The sequence below is a fragment of the Neolamprologus multifasciatus genome, chromosome 9 (genome assembly GCF_963576455.1).
Source record: "Neolamprologus multifasciatus chromosome 9, fNeoMul1.2, whole genome shotgun sequence".
Taxonomy (NCBI): Eukaryota; Metazoa; Chordata; class Actinopteri; order Cichliformes; family Cichlidae; genus Neolamprologus; species Neolamprologus multifasciatus.
This window is the reverse complement of record NC_140447.1, coordinates 33,695,536-33,716,336: the sequence shown is the minus strand read 5'-3', so window position 1 is coordinate 33,716,336 and position 20,801 is coordinate 33,695,536. Positions and strand designations below refer to the sequence as shown.

General features: G+C 44.6%; 1 protein-coding gene across 7 annotated transcripts; it reads right to left on the bottom strand.

The window, feature by feature from the left end:
• Nucleotides 1–83: 83 nt before the first annotated feature.
• Nucleotides 84–20,655, bottom strand: sycp2l (synaptonemal complex protein 2-like). Of its 7 annotated transcripts, none has more exons than XM_085172761.1 (25): nucleotides 20,403–20,655; nucleotides 19,847–19,966; nucleotides 18,771–18,884; nucleotides 18,586–18,690; nucleotides 15,096–15,120; nucleotides 14,733–14,812; nucleotides 14,355–14,443; nucleotides 14,219–14,253; nucleotides 13,719–13,861; nucleotides 11,758–11,810; nucleotides 11,629–11,674; nucleotides 11,428–11,520; nucleotides 9,552–9,624; nucleotides 9,301–9,428; nucleotides 6,810–6,930; nucleotides 6,645–6,694; nucleotides 6,511–6,577; nucleotides 4,566–4,699; nucleotides 4,443–4,476; nucleotides 4,101–4,178; nucleotides 3,871–4,037; nucleotides 3,702–3,751; nucleotides 1,102–1,201; nucleotides 380–426; nucleotides 84–244 (listed from the first exon to the last, which is right to left on the bottom strand). In XM_085172761.1, the coding sequence occupies exons 1-25, from the start codon at nucleotides 20,403–20,405 to the stop codon at nucleotides 190–192; spliced, it is 2,010 nt and encodes a 669-aa protein (XP_085028887.1). In that variant the 5' UTR covers nucleotides 20,406–20,655; the 3' UTR covers nucleotides 84–189. The 7 variants fall into 7 exon arrangements, with proteins under 7 accessions (XP_085028887.1, XP_085028886.1, XP_085028884.1 ...); XM_085172760.1 differs by having other exon boundaries at nucleotides 348–426; nucleotides 3,702–3,796; nucleotides 20,403–20,654; XM_085172758.1 differs by having other exon boundaries at nucleotides 3,702–3,796; nucleotides 20,403–20,654.
• Between the last annotated feature and the right edge of the window lie 146 nt (nucleotides 20,656–20,801).

Genomic DNA, 20,801 nt, shown 5'->3' with positions numbered 1-20,801 from the left:
ATTATTATTACTATTATTACTTCTACTACTACTACAAATAAAAACAAACTCACTCACTGACTTCTGCTCTTTGTTTTTATTTGTTGTCTTCAAATATATTTTGTCCGTATTCTGAGGAGAAACTTAAACACTAAACTTTGTGTTCTCACAAAAGAAATTGAAATGTGTCTCTCAAAGACATCTGCTTCTTTACTGGCTGGATGGATGCTCCACCCCCGCCTCGCCACCCTCCGAAGACTTCAACCTGAGGTGACAAAAAACGAATCCTGAAGATTTAAAGTGTCTGACAAGTTAAAACTAGTCTGGATCAGTTAAGTGTAAGATTTAAAACAAAATTCAAACTCGACCTTTCCGTGTGAACACGTGGAATCAGACTGACCTCTGCTGTTGTTCAGCACAGAAGGAGCTGAGTCGTTGCATCTCAGACTGGAAAAAAACAATTTTTGGATCAGGTCTTAAAAAGTAAACCTTTGGTTTTGAAGAAGCCACAACTTTTCATCAGCTTGTGTTTTTCTTGGTTGTTCAGTGCATATACTACAGACTCATATATTCTTCAAATACACCTCACTGTCATTAGTAGTAGAAGTAGAGATAAGTTTCTCGGGCCCCGCCCTGTTCCCCACCACCAGTCCTCGTTTGGGCCACGGTCACTTTAAGTTGCAGTGAGTTGTCACCACATCACCATGAAACGCTTCCACTGTGGACGTAGCTTTAGGCCTGCTTTGACAATCTCAATGAAGAGAGCACTACAGATGTGATGTTTGCTTTGAGAGTGTTGATGGAGAAGTTTAGACCAAAGTCATCTTTGTGGATCAGAGAAAGCAGATTATAGAGTGTCAAGAGAGCAACTTTCAGGAGTGGCAGAGAAATGTGTTTAGAGATAAAGTTAAAGAGGCGAGGCAGAGATGGTTTGGAGATGTGCAGAGGAAATATCTTAACTTTGGGGGTTAAGCTGAGGAGAAATGGAAGCTTATGCATAAATGCTAAACATTTTAAAATAAATTTTCAAACTACAACTTTGCAAATCAGAGGCCGTGATTTAGCACTCAAGTGTTTGAGCATGTACACAGACTGTAGTATTACTGCAGTATGTGTCAGTACCTGAATCTGAGTGGCTAAGGAGTTCAGGTTTGTTGAGTTTTCTTCAAATTGCTTCACCTGATCAGACACACCCTTTTCCAGCCTCTGTAGCAGCAATAACCTGCAAACACACAAACACACAGCGCTGTTTAGTCTGTTTTAGCTGTTGTTCTTTCAGTCTGTATTATTCTGTTTTTCAATTCAACTTTATTTATACAGCGCCAAATGAGAACAGTCGCCTCAAGGTGCTTTATATTGTAAGGTAGACCCCACAATAATCCATACAGGGCAAAACCCAACAATCATATGAACCCCTATGAGCACTTCGGCGACAGTGGGAAGGAAAAACTCCCTTTTAACAGTAAGAAACATCCGGCAGAACCAGGCTCAGGGAGGGGCGGGGCCATCTGCTGTGATTGGTTGGGGTGAGAAAAGGAAGACAGGATAAAGACATGCTGTGGAAGAGAGAGATTAATAACAAGTGTGATTCACCAGAGAGTTCTATTAACCCACGTTGAGTGAGTGAAAGGTGACTCGAAAGGAAAAACTCAATGCATCATGGAAATCCCCCAGAGGGTCCTGAAAACTGAAGGCTCTGCCTCCCATTCTACCTTTAAATACTCTAGGAACAACAAGTAGGCCTGCAGTGTGAGAGCGAAGTGCTCTAATAGGGTGATATGGTACTACAAGGTCATTAAGATAAGATGGGGCCTGATTATTTAAGACCTTGTATGTGAGGAGCAGGATTTTGAATTCTGGATTTAACAGGAAGCCAAAACAGGAGAAATATGCTCTCTCTTTCTAGTCCCTGTCAGGACTCTTGCTGCAGCATTTTGGATTAGCTGAAGGCTTTTCAGTGAGTTTTTTGGACATCCTGATAATAATGAATTGCAGTAGTCCAGCCTGGAAGTAATAAATGCATGAACTAGTTTTTCAGCGTCACTCTGAGACAGGATATTTCTAATTTTAGAGATGTTGCGCAAATGGAAGAACACAGTCTTACATATTTGTTTAATATGTGCATTGAAGGACATGTCCTGGTCAAAAATGACTCCAAGGTTCCTCACAGTGTTACTGGAGGCCAAGGTAATGCCATCCAGAGTAAGAATCTGCTTAGATACCATATTTCTAAGCTTTTCAGCGCCGAGTACAATGACCTCAGTTTTACCTGAATTAAGAAGCAGAAAGTTAGCGGCCATCCAGGTCTTTATGTCTTTAAGACATTCCTGCAGTTTAACTCATTGGTGTGTGTTATCTGGCTTCATGGACAGATAGAGCTGGGTGTCATCATTAACCTCAGTGTGTGAAGAGGACTCTCCATTTACATGCACAAACTGGAGTCTATTAGATAGATATGATACAAACCACTGCAGTGCAATACCTGTAATACCTTCTGTCATTATTCAATGTTATGAGTGTTTGTTCTTTATGTGTGACTCCTCCCACCACACGATGGCTGTGGGTTTTTCCTTTTCTCTCTGTCTCTCAGGGGATGGACACCTGGGTGTGCCTGCTGATTGTTTGGTGGAGTTGGTTCCTGTCCTGGGGATTGGGTAATTGGTTGATCACCCCTAGTACTTAACATCCAGCTGAACATCTGTAGGACCAAGGAGCTGGTGGTGGACTTAAGGAGTCAGCACAGAGACTACAAGCCTATTATCATCAATGGAGGTCCAGTGGAGAGGGTGCAGTCCTTCAAGTACATCGGTGTCCACATCTCCTCAGACCTGACATGGTCTGCCCACATTCAGGTCCAGACCAAAAAAGCTAGGCAGCACATGTATCATCAGTGGCAGGATGTCTGCTGTGTTGCCTGGATTACTCCTTATCCCCCTACTCCCACCCTGTGGCTTGTTATGTCTTCATAATGTTGTGCTGTGAACATTCATGCGCTTTTTTTGTGCAGAGGAGTTTTTTTGTTTCCTGTTCTCGTGCTGTCCTACCATGGAAGCACAGCATGAGTAGGGGTCTCTTTTTTTCCTCTTGTACCTTCCCATTGTGTGTACATTTCAGTGTTTTTTTCCGTAACTGCCGATCTCCGACTTGTAACCCCCATGTAATGTCTGTGTTATGTGTGTAAGGTCGGGGGGGGGGGGGGGGGGGGTGTCCTCATTTCACTGCGGGGCAATCTGTATGTGACAAATAAAATCTGAATCTGAAATCATCTGTGTCCACATCTCCTCAGACCTGACATGGTCTGCCCACATTCAGGTCCAGACCAAAAAAGCTAGGCAGCACATGTATCATCTCCGACAACTGAGGAAGTTCATTTTCTCTCCAGGGATCCTCAGGACTTACTAAACCATAAAATGTGCTACAGAAAAACACCATTGTGTGTTTGGAACAGGAACAGAAAGGATATTCTACCATAGAGCGAGTGAACACCCGGTGACAGCCTGCCTAAGCCTGTTCAGATTTTTATAATATTATAGTTTTAGTTGTAAAATCAGTTGCTCTGCTAGCAGTACAGCTGTGCATGTTTCTGAACATGCTCATAGCTAGATAGATGAACCCATGAGCTGTCTAATCAAGTAGAAAACTAACTTCTTGTGAGTGATGATGTAAAAATAAGAAGTCAAAAGAGATCCTGGGTATGGAGAAGTGGATTCTGTATGCTGTACCTGTGTTGATGTAGAGCCATGAGCAGGGCGGACACATGTTGTTGTTGCTCCTTTAGCGAAAGAAGAATTTCAGTTTCAACTTTCTGCCAGTGGCCCTGAAATTTGAGTTACTGATTATCTAATCACAGCCAATAATAAAACCAATAATCAATAAGATGTGGTTACTGACAGTGAAGTGTTCCTCCAGCTGTGCTCTGAAGGTTTTGATGGAAGCTGTTATACCATACATCAGGTCTGACTCTGCTCTCAGCTCAGGAGTCTCACTGTCCACAGGTGGTCCCGCCTCCTCTGTTAACAGCCACGGCTCTTTAGGTGAGCGGTCTATAACCAGGTGAGCTGGAGCAACATTATCAATCATTTTAACTTCAGGCAAACTTTGTGAAAAGTATAAGAATTTACCTGATCCTTCTCCCTCTTGTTGAAACGCTGCCCTTCTCTTGTGGACCAACTCACCCTCAGTTTGATCTGACAGGTAACCTAAATACAGGAACAGGTAACAGGTAACCTAAATAGATAAATGTATAAAACCCTTTATATAAAAAGAGTCTTCAGGTTGTGAGTAAAAAAAAAGAAATTATCAGCTAAAATGAGTCATGTGGGTTTGGTCATTCTTTTTGCTGTCAGTGTTTTTCTGTTACATTTCTCACAGGTCTGCAAAAACAAATCATGATTAAAAAGGTGTTTCAGATGTCATGAAAGTCAGTTTGGAAGTGACAAATGTGGAGGCTGAGAAGAGCACACCTGAGTCCGGAGCTTTTCTTTTCCTGAACACTTCCTGCAGGAAGAAACAGGAAACTGATAAAAACAAAACAAAAAAACAAGAAGAAACAATGGATCTGAAAAGAACTAGCAAAGGACATGAACCTGCTCCAAAGGGAAGCTGCTTTCTTCAAAGTCCTGGGAGACCTGTAGCTCCACCCCTTTAGGATCACCTGACACTGGTTCTATTGCATCTGGCAGGTGAGTTTCAACAGTGACGTCGCTGACAGTATGAAAACCTGAAATAGAAAACAAAAAATAGACCTGTAGAGGATGATCACAGGAGATCATTACAGTTCTTCCTGTTCAGAGAGGTTCATTTCTTTTCCTATAGATGGGACTGGCCTTTAGCAAAGCACAATATTATCCACAGTTAAGCCTGTTCAAATAGCAGCCCGCGGGCCACATGCAGCCCAGAAGCGACCTGTGAGTGTCCCTGTCTGTGGTCGTGGAAGAAACGCAAAAAAAATTAATTCATTAATTAAAAAAATTAAAATTTGAAATTCCTACAGCATAGTGTAGACTGTGAATGCAACACTCCTAGTAACCTAGCAATATTTAACCCACAATGCACCGTGATGTAAACATATTAAATAATCATCGTAATATATGATGCGACAACAGCATGTCTTTCTCAGTCCAAAAGCGTAAAATTGACAATGAAAACCTTTCGGTTTAACCCTGCCTGGACTGACAAGTACTTAATCATTTTACCGCCAAATCCAAATGCCAAACCTATGTGTTTAATTTGCCGTGAGTGTGTTGCTGTACTTACGAAGGCAACACAATGATAAACACCAGACTTCCTATACAAACTTTCCAGAGCGATCGAAGGAGAGGGCTGCAAAAGCACCGTTTAATTGCATCTTACAACCGGAGTTGTACTACCATGATGAGGGTCCTGCACAGCCCAAGAGACAGCTGCAGCAGCTTCCCTTCATGTTTGCTGGATCTTGGCGAAAAAGAAAAGGCCTTTCATAGATTTGGAAACAGTGAAATACTGCATGCTGGCCGTGGTGGATGTGGTGATAAATGATGAAAAAATTAAAGTGAGTGTGACATCTGCTATTAAAAACCTGTCAGACAGTTCAAATATTCATAGAGTTGAAGTTCTGGCATCAGACGAGTTCAAAGTGCTGTTAGATGACCTGAAGAAACCTGATGTAATGTCTAGAGCAGGAGATGGGTTCACAGACAGAACTGATAATGCACAGTTGTGCATATGTCCGTTTTTTTGATGGCAAGTTGCTCAGCTTACTACCATTAAAGGGACACACAGCTGGCGAAACAATGTTTGAGAAGATTTCAGCTTTTTATGAGGAAAGTGGTCTGGATATGAAACTTGTCTGTATACTTGTGACAGATGAGGCTTCATCCATGGCAGGAGAAGTGAGTGCTTTGGCAGCACTGCATTGTTCATCAGACTGTGTTGTACACAAAACTAAGTGCGGAGCTCAAAACCACAATGGACAGCGTCATGGCTGCACTTTATTTTATTCGCTCAACATCAAGCCTCGCAGAAAAGTCTGCTAAGCACCATGACCTGCTATTGCACAATGATGTCAGGTGGCTGTCCAAAGCCAGGGCACTGGAGCATTTCTGTGACGTCAAAGAGGAGATCACAGCAGGCAAAAAAAGCAGAAACCGCAGATGTGACCATTGTCCTTTAAAATGTGTCTGTTAAATATTTATTTTGAAAGGGAATTTTCAAAATGTTTTGTTTTTTTATTTCAAATAAAAGTTTAGTTATAGCTCCCCTTTTTAATGGCCCTTTTGGTGTGCGTTTGTGAGCGGTCACCAGATTCACAGGGAAAAAATAATAAACATTACTTGTTTTTCAATACACTTGTGTGGGTTTGAAATGGATCATGATCTGCTGCTTACTGACTGCAACAAAAGATCAGTTCCTCGGTTTGAAAAGCTTTCCCAACTTTTTAGTTGAAAAGCCGTGATTTACAGTGATAAACCACTGAGACGTTCATTTGTTTAGATCTTTATAGTAACTCTAAACTTCGAAATAAACCGGGGCTTAAAGAAGAAGCTAACTTACTGTGACATCCAGACGTCGTGTGTCTGATATGATCAAACAGGACCTCCGCTGTACTTCTGGCTGCAGGCTAAAGGCAGAACCCTGAAGGTTAGACGTCAGAAACAAACCGTTTGTTTGTTGGCGATTGTTGTTACCTTGGATACAGTGGAGTCGTCTTCACTGCTCGGAGACGACAGAGGTAAAACTATAGAAGGAGAAAGGTTAGTTAATTTGTAACGATAACACAATGAAAGCCATCTAGCTCTGATGATGGTGCGGTGATAATGATTATGTACACGTTCAATGAAGATGTGACTCACTCTTAAGCTGGCTCTTACTTGGCGCCTTCTTATGGCCATACGTTCGTCTGCCGTGTTTGTTTGTAGTTGAGGCCTGGGCTGTACCGCCTGGATCTTTGACATGTGGGGTATTCTGCACTTTCTATTTGAGTGTGACATCATCAACATGAAATAGACACAGACTAATATTAATCCCACACATGAAATTTACTTGTTACATCAAGAGACCGGAAGACAAAATAAATTCGTGATTAGAAGAAAAACTTAATAGAAAAAACAGTGTGCAATAAAGCTAAAAACACTGTAATACTTACAAATGGATGCTATTTACTAGGGATGCACCGATATCGTTGCATCCCTACTATTTACAGTAAATAAAGTCTGAATATTTTTGCAGACAGCTATCGCAGCTGTGTACTGCAGTCTGCTGTGGGGATGAAGGGCCTACGATCCTGCTCCTACACCGTGACTAACAGCCCACTGCTGAAGGAGCTGTTCAGGGCCTCCACAGTCTCATGCAGGGGGTGACCGGTGTTGTCCATAATGAACAAGGTCCCCACCCAGCATCTCTATGGGGTCTGGAGGACTGTCCAGGATAGAGCTTGCCTTCTTCACCAGTCTATTAATCTGTTGCTCTCCATCTGTCCCTCGCCTCCCCAGCAGACAACTGCATAAAAGATAGCTGAAGCCATCACAGTGTAATAAACACTCTGCACATGCCTGCCCAGCACATGGAGCCCACTTTGAAACAGCTTGTACAGTGCGTGAGCGTTGTGTGACTAGTCCAGTTTATTGTTAAGGTGAAGTACCCAGGAATCTTGACCTGTCCCAACCCTGATGTCCAAACAGGTTTGAACGGACATTCACCACTCCCCCAGCCCAATCATCTCTGTTGCAAATGTCTTCGACAAATGTCAGCTTTTGTTCCCATGACTTCACACCTCTCAGCCCTCACCCACCCTTCTGCTACACAAGACTCCATCTCACAGCTCCCCTCCTCCACCACCATCCTGTCCCTGTCAATACTTCAGGCGAGGAATAGCTCAAGGTCAAGGTGAGAAAGGCTGCAGGTCCGGATGGCATCAGCTCCAGGCTCCTGAGGAGCTATGCAGACCAATTGTGTGGCATCCTGGCATACATGTTCAGCATGAGCAGGGGAAGTTCCACAGCTGTGGAGTGGTACTAGTACTGAAGACCACACATCCGATGGACCTCAACAGCTGATGAAGACCCTTGAGAGGTTGGTACTCAAACATCTCCGCCCTCTGATGTCTTAATTGGATCTGCTGCAGTTGGCCTACCACCCTAGCACTGGGCTAGATGATGCCAACATCTACCTCCTGCACCAAGCTCTGACCCACCTGGAGCCTGGAAGCAGTGTGGGGATCATTTTCTTTAATTTCTCCAGTTCTTTGGGGGGGGGGGGGGGGGGGGGGGGCTAGATCCAGGCCTGCCCACCCACACCTTCTGAAGTGTGGATGGGCAGGTGCCCCTGTGCTCAGCAGTGATCCCGGGTGCAGTGTACTCGCCCCCACAAAGATGTTGGGGACTCCCTGGAAAGAGAGAGGTTCAGTAAGCACCGCCAGTTCTCACACCCTGCCACAGGGCGAGAAAGAATGGACCAGTGTCGAGCGCAGCACCAAACAGGAGGCCAGCACCCTTCTTCCCCACCGCAGCGAGTACTCCAGCTCAACCTCTCAAAGCACCAGCACATCACTCAACCGACAGTGAAGACAGAAGAACAAGACAAACTAGCCTGAATCTGAGACAAGCCACAGCACCAGCTCCCCCAAGCCATCTAAACTGCTCCCTCTCCTGAACATGTGAGGACGACAACAGACCCACCACACTGACACCAGTGAACATTCAGGGAACGAACCTGTACCTGGGTGTTCACCTGAACAATAAACTGGACTGGAGTCCCAACACTGACGTTATTTACAGTATGGGTCAGAGCAGACTCCACCTTCTGAGGACAAGATCTTTTCAGGAGCATACCCTGCACTCCAAGACCTCTGTTGTGGCCTCGGCCATCATCTATGGTGTTGTCTGTTGGAACGGCAGCTTATCTACAGCTGAGAGGAAGCAGTTGGATAAGCTCCATACGAGGCCAGCAGCCATGAAAACCTTTTTGTTCAAACATGGTAGGTGTTTTTTTGTTTTTGTTTTGTTTGTTTTTTTTACAGGAAAAACTGATTAGAAGTCCAATAACAGAACAGTCATCGCTGTCTTTGCCCATCCAGGCCTGTAGTCCCCCCCCCCCCCTACTTGCTTTTAAGCAAAAATGATTTGAAGACGGGCGGACACCCTCGTGTGAAGGCTGGTGTATATGTGCAAATGACAGGAAGCATTTGCCTTCTTCAAGGTGCAGGGACGCAACTATGTCATCCAAAACCCAGATGTACAAGCAATGGACTGAGGGAACTTGACTCTCTCTCTCCACCTTATTATTCAGACAGGTGGCGAGACAGAGCGGCAGGCCGACAGGACAGGTGGTGAGACAAACCATTACCATGAACACTCTCTCAGCTGCCTCTTCCAGTTCTTTGTGGTGTTTGGAGTTGAAGGTCAGCTCCACTGTCTGGCCTCTGACATTGTGGTGCATGATGGGATTGTTCAGCCAGAAACTGAGGACCGTCTCTTCCCCAGGGCATCATGGGAAAAACAGACAGAATTGTCCAATTCATGCTCTGGTCCTACTTATACATGATCTAACATACCTGAATGCTTCAACATGCTGGATTTCAGGGTTAAAGTTCTGACCATTCTGTTTGACCTGCAGACTGTAATGATCCACCTCCTCCTTCAGCACATGAATGGATCCCCACAGGAAACCCTGAACAAAAACATAACCAGAACACAGCAGGGTATGAATGTGGGAGTGAATTTGAGTGTGAATGGATGTCTGTCTGTGTGTGTTAGCCCTGCGACAGACTGGCAACCTGTCCAGGGTGTACCCCGCCTATTGCCCTATGACAGCTAGGACAGTTAAAGGAGCTTGGAAAGAAAAGCGTCTGGACTTCTTTAAGTTGCTTGAAGATGTTTCACCTCTCATCCGAGAAGCTTCTTCAGTTCTAAGGTCAAATGGTGGAGAGTCCCAGATTCAAACCTAGTGGGAGTTTCCCCCCACAGAGGGACAAAAGGACCCCTGATGATCCTCTAATCGCCTGAGCCAAGGTGTGAAACTGGGTGTGGGTGCCAATCAGCCAGGGTTTTGGATGAGCTCGTTGTGAAACAGTTGGTGTTGTAAACCACCGCCTCTGTTCAAAGATGGTCGCTCACAGTGGACATAGATGGCTTCTTTCACTCCTCTTTCAAACCATCTGTCCTCTCTGTCCAAAATGTGAACATTGGCATCCTCAAAAGAGTGACCTTTGACCTTTAGATGCAGATGGACAGCTGAGTCTTGTCCTGTGGAGGTGGCTCTTCTATGTTGTGCCTTGGCACAACATAGGCTCTTCTATGTCCACTGTGAGCGACCATCTTTGAACAGAGGTGGTGGTTTACGACACCAACTCTCTGCCATCTATAATCCAGTTTTGAGTTCCCTCCCCAGACGCCTTAACGCCCACTCACATCCTGGGCCAACTGACCTCAGGAATTCGCATGATAAGGTGGGGCCAGGTTTCACAATGAGCTCACCTGAAACTCTGGCTGATTGGGACCCACACCCAGTTTCACACCTTGGCTCAGGCGATTAGAGGATCATCAGGGGGTCCTTTTGTCCCTCTGTGGGGGGATACTCCCACTAGGTTTGAATCTGGGACTCTCCACCATTTGACCTTAGAACTGAAGAAGCTTCTCGGATGAGAGGTGAAATGTCTTCAAGCAACTTAAAGAAGTCCAGACGCTTTTCTTTGCAAGCTCCTTTGACTACCCAGCTGTCATAGGGCAATAGGCGGGGTACACCCTGGACAGGTTGCCAGTCTGTCGCAGGGCTAACACACACAGACAGACATCCATTCACACTCAAATTCACTCCCACATTCATACCTATGGACAATTTAGTTTAATCAATTAACCTATCCCCACAACTGCATGTCTTTGGACGGTGGAAGGAAGCCGTAGTACCTGGGGAGAACATGCAAACTCCACACAGAAAGACCCCGGCCTGATGGTGAAATTGAACTCAGGACCTTCTTGGTGTGCAGCAACAGTGCTAACCAGTGTGCTGCCCATAGAATAAGTTAAAATTGCAAAACAGAACTTGACAACAGATAAAAATCAGCACAAAAGTGAATAAGCCAGTTTGAACAGATGTGTTTTGAACTGTGACTTAAATATAGGAAGAGAGTCTACATTTCTTATGGCTGAAGGAACCCTAACCAGAACCGAGGAGCAGAGCAACTGAAGGCTCTCTTCCCCATAGTGGTAAGACGAGCAGAAGGAACAACAAGATGAATGGCAGACGAGGATCTGAGAGGTGGGAAACAGTGTTGGTATGAAGCAGATCACAGAGATAAGGAGCAGATTTATGGATACACTTGCACGTGAGAAGTAAGATTTTAGAGTTTTTCCTGGCTTCTATTGGCAACCAGTGAAGCTGCTGAAGAATTGAATACAGCTTATCAAGCAAGCCCCCCAAAACCACCTGAAGTCTGTCAGTTCTACAGTAAAACTTCATAGTATAGAGTACTACCTGAGGCTCATCAATGAAGAAGCTGACACATCCTGAGCCCGTGTTAAAGTCTATCCAGAACTCATCTAGTTTCTCATCTTTTGGACGAAAGAGCTGCACAAGAAAACATACAGAGTATGAATACAAATGGCAAAAAAAAATACGTCCTATTTTTTATTTTTTATTTTTCAAAGGGTCAAGTCAAAGGGTGAAAAAAAGTACCTGAGTGGAACTGAGAAAGGCACGGAGGCAGGGAATAGTGTAGACCCTGAGAGACAGAACACAGGTAACTACTGTAATCAGAGTTCTCCGATTTACTTTGTTAATAAATTTTTAAATATGGTTTATCACCTCCCCTGGTTTCCATGGTAACAGTTGACAAAATTCAAGAATCGTCTGCAGTCCTGCACAGTGAGACAGATGGCTGACTTACTTCATAAAAAAATTAAAAACCTGTATAAAGACAGTTAAGCCAGTTTCCCAGATATGCGGTTCTGTTGGCGTCATCGATCCACGACATCCAGCTTGTACTACGGCTGTTTGCAGGCAGATCTGAGTGGCCGTGATGAGACCCTGTTGGTTTATCCCACCCTCACCTGTGGTCACAAGCCGTGGCATGGACTGAAAGAAACAGAAAATAGCTTCCTCTGGCTCTTCCTTGAGACGGGGTGAGGACTTTGGTCATTTAGGAGGGGTAGAACTGCTGCTGCTCCACATCAAAAGTGACATCTCCTGGGTGAGGTATTGCAGGAATGGAGGTCCAGGGCAGACCCAGGACACACTGATTAGATTAGAGCAATTGGCTGTCTGGTTGGGTTTTTATTGAAATTATTTTCTAGACTCCACCTCTCTGGGAACATCTCAGGCTCTCCGAGGTATGGAGGCCCATCTCACCTCACCACACTCCCTGCCAGTGGCTGATGCCCTCAGATGTGGTGTGTTTGTGGTTCTTGGTGTCTGGGGCCGAGAGCTCATGTATGTACCGACTCACTCCAGATGGCCGATTGGCGGGGCCTGGCGCCTGTGGACCAGGTGGGCCTCTTCCGGGGGGTGGGGTGCCCTCAGGCCTGTGGGTATGGGGCTCGGTCCTCTCTGGCACAGCTGGCTACCGGCAGAGCCCGCAGGCACGTCACAGCAACCTCCTCTGGCCTCTGCTCCGTATCTGCTGGGTGACCTCTCGTTTGGGGCTCTCCTCAGCTCTTCCCAGGAGGGTGGCACGGTTGCCCCCTGGTGGTCCTCCTTGGGTTCTTGTACTCTGGGACCTCTGGATGTCTGGGGCCTGGATCTCCCCCATACCTGCTTTATGCCCTGGGGGACGGAGTTATGGCTCCCCACACTCCCTAGCAGATCATTACATGGAGAAACCTTTTGAATACAAGTGTGCTGATCCACACAGGTGTGCACACAGGTGTTCACAGACACAAACTACACCTTTCTTGGCTGCTGCCTCAAAGCACATTGTGCACTGTTGATCTTGCGTACTGCACAATAACATGTAATATTTAGTATCTACTGTTATCTACTGTTAGCTAGTTTATTGTGATGGTGTTGTATTTATTATGTTGCTCTTTTTTTGTTTGTTTTCTCTTTGTTTTTTTAAATTATAATAAAGGTTTACCAATTGAACCAATATGGCAAGGCCATGATGATCCAATTGGTAAACAAAATCCGCTTGGCATCTTTTTTGGCCTTCAGACATCAATTCTGACGCCTAAGATCCAAACGGGACCGGCAAAAAAACCCCAAAAAAAACCCAAAAAAAACCCCAGAAAATAAATTTTTTTCTACTGTGGCCAAAATGACCTTGGTTCACTTTAGTCAGTTCAGTTTTATTTGTATAGGACCAAATAACAACAGTTGCCTCAAGGTGTTTTATCAAATGACTCTTGCACAAACAATGTTTACGTGAAACACGGAAAACAGTGATGCCAGAATGATCGATGGCCAATAAGCTGTTACATTAATGCTGCATGTTTAGCCTAAAAGCTTCAAGTTATATTAGAGAAGATTGTTGTTTGTTTTTTTAATATACAAATTAATTGTCAGAAAAAAAACCTTTTTTTTCTTCAAGATCACATTAATGAAATACTAATAATGCTTTGTGGATGTACTTGTTTTTAGGGTATGAATCCAGTCCAATCTTGTGGCTGACTCGAGGTAGACTTGGAGAAAATTTAAAGATTCACTTTGATTACTGAGAAGGTTCAATACAGGCTTAACAACCCAAACTCTGTGTGCTGTGTTCATCACACTGTGGCATTTAAACAGAAAGCTTGGAAATGACATACAGAGTGAGACAGCTGAGAACTCACCGACTCAAAATCAGCATCTCTGATGTCACAGAAAGCCAGGCTGATGTCAGGGATGGAGAACCACTGACTGGCTTTCTGCATCCGGTCTCTGCGTGGAGTCATGCGACACAGAGCCTCTGACAGGCTGACCTGCAGCTCATAGTCTGAAACAGAGAACTACAAACGTGGTTGTCTGTAATAACACTTTGATTCTAGGCCCTTTCCTGTTTACGGGCTTCCTGTCTAACATAGAGGCAACAAACATGACGCTTGTATATATTCACTGCTAACAGCACTGTGAGGGGACAGCTGTGCTCAGGTGTTCCAAATGCAGAGTCAAGACTCTGCTCTAAACGCTTCTGTTCACACTCATGAGACTTCCTCAGGACATCCTTTAACCACAGCGATTCTAAATATCCGTAAAGCATTATGACAGGTGTGGTCCCAGAGAAAACAATCCCAATAAAGAAAACAAGAATCGCTCATGTTGAATATTCGGTGCGATTTACTGTAACTCTCACCTCCAACTGTCAGAACTGCTGCAGCCACCTGGGGTCTGTCAGACAGGCAATCAAGCAGATAGTACTGAGTTTAGATGGGTATACATGTGCTGGTTAGAAACATTTCAATGTAAAAATCTCAGTGTGCACTACAGACAGCATTTGGTTTTGATTCTGGTCATTCTGGATCAGTCGCCTCTGTTCTCGGCTCAGAGACTCCAGCACACTGTTGAAAGTCCTGATGGCCTGAAAACAAGAGAAATTGTGACCTGGATGACTGACTGAAGTCAGTCATCCAGGTCACGGTAATCTAAGGAGCGTGGAAAGAAAAGCCACTGGAGTTCTTTGAGTTTCTTTGAGAAACTTAACTGCTCCTTTGGTTCATCCGCTTCTCTTTCCACGCTCCTTAGATTGCCTCTGTATTGTCCAAATACTATGTGACCCAGCTGTTCTTTAGAGTCAGAGCAAAGCTGTGTACAAAAACACATCACAGCCCAGCACAGACAATGAAAAGCACACAGTGTCAGTGCATTACCTCCAGTCTCAATGGGAAGTGAACTTCTGTTTCCAGAGTCAGATGAACCAACTGCAGAAGAACTACTGACAGCTGACTCACTGAGAAACGGACAGGTAGTAGATGACAGGACGGACAGGTGAGTTTTGAGACTCATGCTTCGGTGGGAAATCTACATCATAACTTACACTGCCACCAGAAACTCATTTGATCCCTACACTGTAACCTTCCAAGAAATGTACCTAAATTTCACTGAACTACCTGGAAGGTTGTGGTTTAGGGATGAAAGGAGCTGCCAGTTAACGAAGCTAGGACATCATCATCTCCAGCAGAAGTCTAAATGAAGCCTAACACATGAAGATCAAAGCAAAGACAGAAACCAACCTGGAAGAGAAGCTTGGCCAAGCAGCTGAAACGAGATAATAGAGAGTGTATTTAATGAACCTGGTTCATCTCCCAGCAGACAGCAACTCTTACATTACTCTTACATCCTATGTTACACTGAATTAATGTGGACAAGATTTTGATGAGAGATGATGAGATAGCCTTTATTTGTCAGTTGCAGGTCTTTTGCCCACAACCGAGATGACAGACCTTGCCGACCGTACATACAATACACAAACATCACATTGGGGAGACAGGTCAGGCTAGGTAGCGAGGAAAAAAACATCACAATGTGTAACACAAAAGGATAATACAGGAATGCACAGATATCAACACACCATAGCACAATAAACACAGACAGCAACATGGGAAAGAGTTCCAGTGTGTACATCTGATCTGGGACCGATGCAATCTTTCGACTGCGCCTCCAACTGACCCGATGTCCACATCAGAGGGGAGGTAAGCGTTGGAGGTGGCGTTGGATCCGGGGTAGGGAGGGTGATGCGTCGGTGAGTGCTTATCAGTATCAGTATATGTATGTGTGTGTGTCCATAGTTCAGCTGAGACAGTGTCCTTCGCCCTGACAGGCTAAGTAAACAGTCTTCCAGCCAACCCAGGTGGCCTTGCATGGAATGGGAAGGAACAGACTAAACACATGAATTTCAAAGCAGTTCTACAGTCCAACACTGGTCTCTCAATCTCCCGTTGGAGAGCCGCGAGCTTCGCCATACTTGCGTTCTGTGATGTTGTCATTTCTTGTGCTCAAGGAGCTGATTCTGAGAACTCACAACAGTGTGCCTCCCCGAGATGTCATCCAATTTTGTGCCCAGAGATGTTATTCCGGGCTAGCCCTTCAGTGATGTATCCAGTCTGCAGTCAGAGATCTTATTCTGAGTATTCACAGCAGCCGTAGCCTCTCCAAGATCTTATCCGTGCTGACTCAATGAGCCCATTTTGAGAAACTCACGCCTCTCCCATCATTCCAATCCCAGCGGGCAGCCTTGTGGGGGTTTGAACAGCCGGTTCCACTTTCTTAATTCTTCGATAAGTCAGGGCCAAGCCAGCTCCGATCAGCCAGAACCCTGTTACCATGGTTCCGAATAGGTAGATATCTTCAGCACTCAGGCTCACCCAAGCCCAAACTTCTCGTTGAGAAAGGGGTGTCAATTGCATTTAGGGACCAGCTGATCCAATCCATAATTCCTCTTTTAGGTTTTAGAAACAGACTGTGAGAGAATGTTCCAGGGAAAATACAAAAAAACAAAACAAAACACGAGACTAGACAAGGACATAAGCAGGGAAGATAAGGGAGAGGAGTTAAAGTGCGTCCGCCTCCTCCTAGAGCCAAAGAAGAAGTTAATGACTGTTTCACTCCATCAGCAAAGTGTTTAGCATTGACCCAGTTATAAAATCGATCAAATTAACTGCATTAATCAGACATCTACAGCCAGAGCTGTAGCGAACACCAAGTTGTACAAAACAAATGTTTGGGGGTTTTCTGTCTCTGCTTCAGGGTTCTGCGGTAGGACCAGATCTGTTTACATTATGAACTCTCTTTGTTAGAGTTAGCAGGAGCTGCATGTACTGAGAGGAAACTTCAAGCTTGCAGAAACTGTCTACAGTGTTGGCCTCTTATTGTGAGTTTTAGCTCCAGGCTCACCATGAATCCCAGACTGTTCAGAAACAAGCTGGATGAAGCTTTGGCCAACCTCCAGGAGAACATCTCTCATCACAACAAAGTGAAGGAGATCTTCTGTCATAGTGGTCATCACTGTGTCTGTTACCTCTAATGCTAAAATAAAGCTGTAGCAGAGAGAGCTTGAAGGCAACCACATCTGGTGCTGCCAGAGAGTCCAAGACCAGAGCAGAATCTTTACAGTGACCCCAGTACAGGACTTTGGATCCAAACCAATGGCAGACGTGATTTGACTTGGACCGGGAGGTGACATGGATGAATGAAGTGATCCTGGTCACCCAGACACATTAGGGAATCATTTCCAGGTCCATCACTGTATGTGTTCAACAGGACTTTAGATTTGATCTCACATACTGAACGGTACGAAACAGTAAATGAAGTGTGATGTATTCATTTGGGGCACAGAGTGGAAAAAGGTGTCTGAGCATGTTCAGTGGTGCTTTTTATTTCTAAAGTAACGGTTACACATTAAAGCTAGGAAAGTTTAAACTGGACCCATGGAAACATGAAAGCATCCTGTTCCACAGCCTGATGAATGAATGCAATTGGTTGAACAGGTGTTCTTTGTGTGCGTTCTGCTTGTCCAGAGACTTGGCACATGAACACATGCCAGTCCGTCTGAGCTGGAACTTTACAGCTGGGCTTCATTCAGCGGTATCGAACAGTGCTTTAAATTTACACAGATCCATTTGAAGGTTTTACAGCTCTAACATATAACCTGTGAAATAATCAGCAGTACTGCATTTTACCACCAAATCACCAGATGAACCCATTTCTGTAATCCCAGAAGATTGATTCTGTTCATCTGGACATTTGTAGTGGGACAAACGTTTCATCGTCAGGTGACTTCTTCAGTGTCAGCTGACTGCAGGTTTCCCCAACCTTAGACACAATCTAAAACTGAAACTACCAGCGCTGCATGAACAGTGGGCTGTGAGGTCAGTTTCTTCTTTCACCATCTTACAGTGCTGTAGTCACAGCCATTCCCCAACTCTCTGTGAACTGTACTACGTCCAGAATCAGCCTTTTGGGATTTCCTTACCTGGATGATTGAGCATGCATCAAGACCTTTCTGCAACATTCTGCTACCTTTTACAACACTGTTGCATTTTATTCATGTTGTTTATAGATTTTTAATCACCAGTGGATAGAAATAATTTCCTGTGCAAGACAATGAGCTACATCAAGTCATATAAGCTGTTCCTTTCAGATTGATAGGATGCTACCAACACCACCTTTAATGTCAGCATGCAGGGTGTGAACACAGCGAGTTGATAACCAGCTTAACAGTTTATGGTGACTGCTAACGTCAGGGTAAGTGGATCCAGATAAAAAACCCTGGGTATGTCTGTGAAGGTTCTCAGACATCCACGTCATCATAGTCTAAGGAGCTTGGAAAGAAAAGCGTCTGGACTTCTTTAAGTTGCTTGAAGGCGTTTCACTTCTCATCCGAGAAGCTTCTTCAGTTCTAGGGTCAAATGGTGGAGAGTCCCAGAATTAAACCCAGTGGAAGTATCCCACTGGGTTACTCCTTCGTCCCTCTTTGGGGGGGATACTTTGGGGTGAAACATCTTCAAGCAACTGAAAGAAGTCCAGACGCTTTTCTTTCCAAGCTCCTTAGACAACCCTGGGTATGTTAAACTCACTTTGTAGAATAAGTCCCAGGTGAGATGTTTAGCATCTGTTACCATGGCGATTCAACAGGTAAAACAATATTGGCCTTATCGACACAGCTAGCTAACACACGGATGTGGCTCCACAGTTATAGCCCTCTGGGTAGAGAAATGTTCTCACCAGGAAGAAGTCAAAGAACTCCTCAGTGAGATTCAGCAGGGGGGTGGAGATTCTCTGAAGGTCAGAAGTCAGCCGTTCACAGACCGCTTCAAACCACATCAATGCCTAAAAGGCAAACAACAACATGAAGGTAATGTACGCATGACATCTGACCCGATTTATTCTGACGAATTTAGACAGATTACTTGAGCAGTCAGTCCATGACCGATGAGCATCTGCAGGTCTTCTTTGTTCTCTGCCAGAATCCCCAAAGACTTCAAGACAAGCACAGCTCTGCTGAAACCAGAATCGCGCAGCTCCTAACAACCAAGCAAGCAAACAGGTGTGTGGTAAGACTCAGTCATGCTCACATCACTCTGATGCTTTATTGATCCTGCAGTGGAAACGGACGTTACACAAACAGGAGCATAAAGAACACAAACCTACTACAAACCAAGTAAAACGTACCACAGAGGCACGCTGAGGCCTTTTAACGTCAGGCAGGCCAGACGTTTCACATACAACAGCGTGACTCACCTCCACATGGAATACTTTGACATGAAACTTTGATTATGAACATGTCTGCTTGGAACCTTTCAGAGCGCTTGCTTTAACATGGATAAAACTAAATGTAATCAGTGGACTTTCCACATCAGCTGGTATGAAATATGAACTTATCATACAGATACAGATTTTTAGTCCCAAACCCAGGCACTCTCAGAGGCATCAACACAAAAGCCCATTTCATTTAGCAGACAGACTAAGGAGCATGCTCAGTCTGACTTCATTCTGGCCAATGATTTTCGGCCAATCACAGACAACATCCTGAGGTCATGTGACTTGTTAAAGGTAAATGACATCATTTACCTTTCTGTTCATCATTTAAACTTCATCGTTTTTTAAAAGCTGTAACAGGAGGATAAGATGATGCCTGAGCTCTACAGCATCTTTATGTTAACTTTGATCTAGCCTGTCACCAGGTGAGAGGCAGGTGCACCTGAATGGCAATGTGGTGGTCAGCTTGGCCCAAACAGGACGTTTAATCTTCCGTCTGTAACAGCACCAACTGTTGCACCACCCTGACCTCAGGACAGGTACTGCATCAGGTGGTTTCTAATGGCACAGGTCAACAAACCAACACAGTGTGGGCAGACACTGCCCCCTGGTGGTGAAGGTTTTTGTTAAATGCATAAACTTTTAAAGCTTTAGTGAACATTTGTGGTGAACATGGAGAACTCTGTTCTCTATGCATGACTATCAGACAAAACAGCTACCCCCTTACCTTGGTAACCAGCTGGTCCAGCCGGGTGAGGGTGCTGCTGGTCAGTCCTTCATAGTAGATCAGAGAAGCCAGATGGGCCGTGTCTCCATGGAGCATACAGTCCTCCACTTGAACCTCGAACTGAGCGACAGGGAGATGCAGGTGTGTAAAACCATCAGACATAAAGTGTGCTCCCTGCACCAGACTCCACTGACATTTACTCTGATTTAAGAATCAGACGTTTGTTTGCTCCCAGTTTAAATGAAAAAGGATCACTTCCGGTGACGGACAGCAGGGGGCAGTACAGGCTGGACTGTGTGGCACAGGGGTGGACAAAATATCAGAAACACCCGCGGAAGCTGCTGTTAAACACGTTTTTAAAGTTAAAAACGATTTTGTATTGATATAGAAGCGTTATTGATTCCTAGTATGTGACGTCATCACCCTGATCTATGACGCACTGCAGTTTTCGGAGTTTCATAAATCGAGCAGGGAAACAACAAACCAAAGTTCATAAATATACTTCCAATCGATACTTGACTTATTGATCAGTGATCATATCAAACTGTGAGTTTACCATCGCGTCTCCTCGTCCTCCCTCAGCTTCTGATGTGACGGGAGCGCGCACAGCTGGAGGTCATTAACTCATCACAGAGAAAGTAGTTCCAACACGCGAAGGAATATCGGCTTCTTTTTCATGTACTTTGAGATTCTCACAAAAAATTGTAAATAAAATTAATGAAAATCTTAAAAATCAACTTTAATTTTTTTAAAAAAAAAACTGTTTTAATGAGAAACACTAAAGTCTCTCTCTCTCACACACGCACACACACGGAGGCGGACGCGCAGGTGAGCAGGTCGTCAGGTGTGTCCTCTAATAGATGACTAATGAATTTGTTTGTTTTGGGAGAAACACTGACGTGTTTACACAACACACACGGACAGCTTTTTTCAAAATCAGCTTATTTATTTAGAA